The following is a 7,729-nucleotide window of genomic DNA, read 5'->3' as shown; positions in this document are numbered from 1 at the left end:
ATGGCACACTACAAATACAGGGTACTCCTATGAATACAGGGTAAAAACACTCAATTAGCAATTCTTGTGCAGAAAAAAACACATCATAAATGTATTTATAGACAGTCTAAATAACTCTTATGGTCAAGTGCCCAGTCTTTCTTCTAGATAAATTATCTAGAACAGTTCAGTTCAGTCATACATTCATTCTGTATTCCTAAGACAGGACAATATCTTTTATTCTAGTTATTTTAATGCAGTAAACTGAAAGCAGAAAGTAAGAAACAGGAGCAGCAGCCACTTCAACTCCTTTGCTGTGAATTCCATGCAAGTAGAGAACAGGAAGGAAAAGAGCAGAACACACAAGTACAACTATCTTTAGCAGTTCATGTTATTGTAAGGTGGGTACATTTCCTTTTGTCTTTGTATGCTTATTCCTGCATACATTTCATTCCAACTGTACTCTGTTAACTAAAGAGATCAGTATACTAACACTGCTGCTGTAGAGGTGTAAGACAGGACTGCATTTAACAAAGCAAACATTCATGCCAAAGCTCACTCTGCAGAGTTAACAAAGGTCTGGCCAATGAAATCTAAGGCACAGTTCATCCCATTCTAGAGTTGCTGTCACTAGCAGGCACTTAACAAAACCCTCAGATTCCATCTCTTAATAAAACGATATGAGCATGATTATCATAAATACCTACACTGTCAATGCCTTAGTGTAGAGAAAATGAGTCACACCTTGAATGACTGCTGTATTAAAATAAGCGTCTTAGATCCTGCACTATATAATGTTTCATAAAAGCAGATCTATAAACACTAGCTGCAGCTTTGTAGTCACCAAGACAGAGACATTCTTTACGGAAATAATAGAAATTGTACAGGGATGTTTTAAAATGTCCAAACATTTAAAGTAATTGGTATTTTAGATAACTTAACAATAAAGACTGTGTCTGCATATATAATGTGTATATAATCTGTGTCTTAATAGATTCACTTTAAGTGTCTGTGGGTAGAAATTATATCATTCATTTGCTTAGTAAAGGAGACAAATATGTTAATAAATTTTTTGAATACAGCAAACAATTGTTCTAAGATAAAATAGCATGGTCCTTACCATCTAACAAACAGGAATAGTTTTATTTCCATGTTAATTCTGATTTGATTGTCAAATAATTTATGAAAATAGTGTAACTGAATAAGTGAATAATTCCATTAATGTGGAATCTAGAAAAAAATTAAGTTCAGGATCTCTAAGATGTTAAAATGAAGCAATGTTGAGAGAGAAGGAATGCATATCTATCTGACACAGTAACTCTTAGTTCCCACCTACTTTTCAGGTGTCCTTAATTAGGTCAGTTTTGTTTACAGCAATATACAAAAAGAGTCAGAGCAAAATTTAGAAAGCTACTATAGGTGTAAGGTAACTAGCAGTATCTATTATTTCCTATTTATTGCTGGTGCTCTGACAAGCTGTTTGTTTAACACTGGCTTCACACTTTTTTCTTTCTAGGCACTCTTGTCTTTCTCCTATATTAATTACTTCTTACCTTTACTTGTGCATATATCACATCTCATACAGCTTTTGTTTTGGATTAATCAACGTGCTCGTTTGTTGTACAAAGTTGTTCCTTGACATGCACATTTTCATAGTGATGTAAAACTATGTAATTTCCATGTTATTCAAACAAACAAACAAACAAACAAACTTTATGCACACATTCCAAGGGACAGGTAGAAGGCAGCACTGTGGAATTATGACATGTTTCTCCATCCACAAAGATATTTTGGCATAGAAATTCCTAATCTAAATTAAGTTTTCCCAAAATTTTCTGTTGGATAGTGCTACAGTAGATTTATCTCCATGTACCTGTTTATTCTTCAGTGTAAAAAGAGATGAGTTATTAAAGATGAGAGTTATTTACATATCTGCTAAATCAGAAACAACTCAGGCATTACTCTTCATGCATGCTAGAGTTGAGAATTACAGTTCAGGATGCTAATATTTCAAGGTTCAGCTTGTCAACTGTACATTCAACGAAGCATACAACAATCTAGTTTTGCAGATGTTTATAATTTCATTTCCTGAAAATGCCTGAGGAGCTCGAGAAATAATGAGAAACTTAGTTGCTCACTTGGCTGTCATTTGAAGACATTTGAAATCTCTCCTTTGAAGACATGATTAGTCCTTTTAACTCTCATTCTTCCATTATTACCTATGGGATTTTAAAGACAGAAAAATTGTATATGATTTCCACCTAAGAATCTTTCATTGATAAAGAATTTCTAAAATATCCTTCAAAATTTCTTTAGAATTCCTCATGAAAAAATTAAAAGCTAGGAGGAATTTCTGTGTCTGAACTTTCACACCAGTTTCCTCTGATGGAAGGTGTTTATTTTCTTCATTATCACCAATACTGTTAATCAATGATTTTTCTTTCTGTGGCCATGTCTTTAACTTGCCACATGATGGCCTCATTTGTTCAGACAATAGCTAAACTAACCTGCATTTTCTTCTAGAAACTTCTGTTTCTTTTCTTCTTCATGTATATCTTGTTCAACTCAATATATACAATGTTCTGTCTAATCCAAAGAGCAATGTTCTTATGAGCTTTTCGTTACTGTTTAGGATCCCCGCTCTTTTTTCCACCCAAGGGAATAGTATAATTTTACAGCCCTGACAGCATTGCTACCATATCTACTAAAGTCAGAGTTTTTCAGACCTAGACTAAGGCAGTAGACACTTAACTGTTCATTCCAGCTTGTACTATGTTAAACAATCCTACTGGAGACAATCAATGATGGTAGATAGTGTTTATCTTAGCATTTAAATCGAAGGCCTTTCATTCATTTCTTCATAATTCAATCTTATTTGTCACAAAATATATTAAGATAAAGGAGAAGGTTAAAGAAGAGTTTTCCCATGTATTAAAAATATTTCTGAGTATTACAAGAGCAAAGAGGTTTTCATTTACTCTGGGTAATTTGATTCCAGATACAGAGTTTGAGTACCATTTTCCTGAGTGAATTACTTCTTTCAGAGATATTACATTCAACACCACTATCATTCTACATTGGATTTCAGATGTCCTATAATTTTTAAAGAACAGATACAGAAATTTACAAAATAGAGTATGAAAATGCTACAGTTATGTTAAAGTGAAACTCTTCACCTGCAAGACAACAGGCATTTTACCACTGACATCGCTATTTTATACGAGATTAATTTAGTATTTCCTTCTAATAGAAGATAAAAGCATTACATAATTGCTTGATTTTTGCAGCTGTGGAAGGAAAGCCAATGTTTGGTTCAATAAATAGTTTGGTGCTTGAGAAACAAAACCAGAGTCGATATTTCTGAGAATCCTCATGGAGCACTAATGCAGTCTTCTCTGGCTACTCGTATTCATCCAGCTTTAGGAGTTTATGTGCATGTAGCTGCTTGTGCAGTTGAGCACTGGCCATGACCATGTCTCTTGTACTATCACCTACAAACATCAGAATAGCAGCTGCAGTCCACCTGCCTGTAACCCCCTATCTGTCTCCTTCATATGGATAGAGCAAACCCCTCTTTTAGGTGTTTGTCTGGGATTCCCATATCATGACCACAAGCAAAGCATCAGAATATTCATGCAAATAAAGGGAACTTCTATCTCAGATTAAGTCAACAATAGTTTTGGACTATTGTTTTCGCCACAGCTTTTGTTTCTAAATACTCAAAGCATGTTGCAAATGTTAAGCTTCAGGATACCCACATATCAGTAAGAAATATTACACCCAGATCAGGGGGAATCATTTCAACATTTTCCAAGGCATTTGCCTACTTCCTTCAGTTTTGGAGATGATAAATAGGCCAGTTACTTGAGTTCCAGTCTACGGATTGAAGTTACATATTTTAGACACCTGAATATAATTTTTTATCCATTTACCATTACACATAGTAAGTCATTAAATCTGTCATCTTAAAAAGTCCATATTAGGGAATTCACATATTAAACAGATACTTGAACACTGTGATATCAATTTTTTCTCAAATTATATGTTTTCTATGTTTGCAGAGGTAGCTATGTTATACTATTTGGTCATAGCAAATTCCTCAGCTTTACCTTATTATCTTAATTGCATTTGACCTAGAAAATCAATTTTCTATTGCACAGTTGTTCTTCAGCTATAGCTATCTGAAAACTGATGTGGACTTTTGTTTCTAAGTTTCATCAAGAAGAAGGATCAAATGAGCTGGTGGCCAATTCCTCCCAATATGTTCCAGATTGTCAGGTTTATTATGATTCCTTAAATTATATTAAAATATATATGTAGGATGTCCATGTCAGAGAACAGTTGACTTAAAATAATTCTCACTAACACACCAGTGAACTTCTCATTGTGGGTGACAGTGTATGTCCATACACATTACTCTTCTCTTTTGTATCCAGTAACAGAATAAGACATGATGGGTCAAATGTCACCCGAATGTGAGAAAGCAGTTTATTATTGCGAGGGTAGTTGAACATTGGAACAGGTTGCTTAGGCTGGGGAGTCTACATTTAGATATTCAAAACTAGTCTAGACACAGCCCTGAGCAACCTATCCTACTTGACCGTCCTTGAGCTAGGGTTTGGACTAGACAATCTTCAGAGGTGCCTGCCAACCTCAGCCATTCTGTGATTCTGTGCAGGAAGAATCATGGTCAACCATGTGGATCCAACCTATTAAACAGACCCACTCCATAAGGTGGCTTCCAGTATGTCAAAACCATCAATACATTCAATACATCACAAGCTGTATCAAGAAGAAAATAGTTATAAAAATAATGCTTGAAAATAACTTTCTAAACTTTTGTCCAAAGAGTACATAAAAGTATCCTGCACCTCAAAGATGACTGGAATATGACAAAAGGAATGTTTTAGAAATACTTTATGACTTCTGCTTTCACCCCAGGTTTTGGCTGACAGCCTGAGCCAAGGAATTATCCTTAGGTTGTGTCTCCCCAAGGAGAGAGAGGGGTGTTTTGTCACTTTTACCAAGTAGTTATCACTTCTAACAGAAGGTCGTTTTGACAGCACGACAGCAAGCCATGCCTTTATTCAGTGAAAGCCAGGGAGTGGCAAATCTTTGTATTATGAATTGCAGATAGTTTTTTACAGCATAGCCATAGGAAGCTGAAAAGTGGATGCTCAGGTGCTTTCATGGTTGCATCTCTCTCTTCTTCTGCCTCTCCTGATGAAAGAGGGGGGCTGTGGCAGCTCTCCCTTTCCCCTCTGCTACCTCCTCCTGCCACTGCATTGCTGAAGGTTGTAAAGCCCACTCTGAGAACTCATAATGAAAGGAAAATACAGAGTTCCGCCAAGTTCCTAAGAACTCTCACATCACCAAACATCGTTCTGACTGTTCAAATTTTTTTTGTTGAATTATTTTTTTAAGCTTTCCATGCCTTCTCAACCAACCCTGTGAAACTCTGAAAAGACAACACTGATTTTCCAGATATAAACACAACCACCCATAAAACTTTGAGGTGAGCTACTTCAAGAGATAAAATATTGCATAGTTTAAATACTATTATAAAACTTACGTGCATTATCTGTTACCTATCGTAAGAGTAGGGCTAAAGAGTCTCTATGAGCATTTGTCATTAAGGAAAGTATATGATTTTCTGCAAATGAACTCCATCTTCTGAGCACAAGATATCCAAAAGGGATCACGCTGACTCCCATTCAGTTTGATCATGGGTGACTGAACAGTGATAACAAGAGCACCTTCCTTTGAACACCTTATGGTGGGTTCATGGCCCCGTGTGATAGTCTGCTCCAGGAAATGGTGCTTTTTCAGTCATCCTGATTACTTGTGAACCTTACAAGGAATGATTAAAATATGAACAAAGATACTTCCTTTGAGAAGAGTTAGGAGGAAACTTCTCAGAGGCTTTCAAGAGTGACAGTGATAAAACAGGCTCTTCAACACTATTCAGTGCTGAGCACTCAATTTCTGCAGGCAGAGTGTGCACAGTCCTTCACAGACCCAGCAGGCTTCAAGGGCACTGCAAAAGGCTGGCATGCACCAGTTTTTGAAAGTTTTTCCTCATTAGAGTTTTACGTAAATTGAGCAAAGTCCAACCTCACTGCTCGGTCCTAACCAACCTAGTCCTACTGGCTGCTGAAAAACCTTCCAGAACAGGTGAAAACAGATTAAGATCACCCCCGTGGTAAGTCAGCACATTTATTTTGTCCAGGACAAATTATCAATGTTCAATATTGAATATTAAAAAACAAGCAAAAATATCCAGTGAGATTTCATTCTACTTTAAAATTCATTTTACTATTTATTTTGTATTAATTAAACTGCAGAAATTTGCATGCTTTGAAATTACATATTACCAAGGGTTATGCAGAGGACACCACTAAGGGTCCTGCTTAAAAACTGAAGACAAGCTCTTTTCAAACAGCAAATCAGGATATAGGTTTTCAGATTACTAGTTTTGCATTCTCTCAGTTAAATATTACTGGTAGTTTTTCCTGATGTACTCTTTCTCAGATTAAAATGCATTCTGAAGATGAAACAAAGTCTTACAGAAATGGAAAGGATGATAATATTGCTGCATCGTATCAGGATTATGAATCTGAAGGCAAATGGTAAGTATAGCAGTTGATTTCAAAATATTCCCGTGAAAGGTTGGACCAGATGATCTTTGGAGGTCCTTCCAAAGTGGGCTGTTCTATGATTCTATTCTACTAATGTATTATCTTTAATTGCATAGGCTTAAATTTCACTGGTAAACAATACAATAATAATCACACAATGTTCCTTTTTCGGAAAAGTCTTTGATATCCACTATTCTCTTCAGACAATATAGATGAACACAGATATAAAAATGTATCGATATCTATATCTAAATATGAATAAACAAATATAAATATAGATAATTTTTTAACAGATAAATCCAGCTGAACCTCCCAGGTCAGGGCAAGCCTGTCTGAGGAACAGAAATCTTTGCTTGTATCTTGATGCTATGATTGAGAATTTCTATTGGGGTTATTGAAAATTTGGCTACTTCACTCATTCTTTTGCAAAAAGATGATGAGAGCTGTATCTATCCTGTTTTGTTAAAAGGCTGATACAAAATACTGAGAGAATTGAAGTCAGAGTAGTTAAGGGACAGCTAAGTTACATGCTTCTCCAAGTTCTCTGAAAGTAGTGTCACTTTTTTAGTAGAATGGAGGGCCAATTGGGGTTAGATGTCCTACACATTCTCCTCTCTACACCATTCCTGTTTCAAAAAAAGAAACAGATCACTGTGGAATATAGATTTAATGATTTAAACAATATATAATATGCTGTTTCCTGTGTTATGCAGTAAAAGACACCTAATCCCCACATATCTTACAGGGGAGGGCTTAGGATGGACTGAGTGGGACTTCCAGGCACCAGAATCTGACCTGTGTGTGTGGTAAAAATGGAAATAGTGACTCATTGCAGTTAGGATTAACTAGAGTTTATGAAACTGTTGACTGGCACCGTGCTTCATGTCCTTTAAAATAACTTGTGCCAATGACAGCAACCGAAAGACTAGTATTTGATCTGACACTGAACTTTTTAAAGATGAGAGAAACCCCATTGCAAAACAGTGGAAAGAGTTTGACATTTTACCTACATCTTTAAAAAGTGCTAGATGGGCTTAGTTTTAACTGGAGAACACAGGCTATCTGGAGGGAAAACTCAGTTTATTTAGATAACAACCTTCTCATGCCTTCTC

The 7,729-nt window shown here is 35.9% G+C and overlaps 1 protein-coding gene across 1 annotated transcript in view; it reads left to right on the top strand.

Annotated features, from left to right (window-relative positions):
- Nucleotides 1-6,513: 6,513 nt before the first annotated feature.
- The window catches only part of LOC141933887 (phosphatidylcholine translocator ABCB4-like), a 50,544-nt gene continuing 49,328 nt past the window's right edge, over nt 6,514-7,729 (top strand). The window contains exon 1 of the mRNA XM_074848988.1: nt 6,514-6,608. Within this exon, the coding sequence (XP_074705089.1) occupies nt 6,517-6,608 (92 nt within the window). The 5' untranslated portion in view covers nt 6,514-6,516. The remainder of the gene's footprint in view (nt 6,609-7,729) is intronic.

Source organism: Strix aluco, chromosome 1 (assembly GCF_031877795.1).
Source record: "Strix aluco isolate bStrAlu1 chromosome 1, bStrAlu1.hap1, whole genome shotgun sequence".
Lineage (NCBI taxonomy): Eukaryota > Metazoa > Chordata > Aves > Strigiformes > Strigidae > Strix > Strix aluco.
This window is presented reverse-complemented; position numbering and strand designations above follow the sequence as displayed.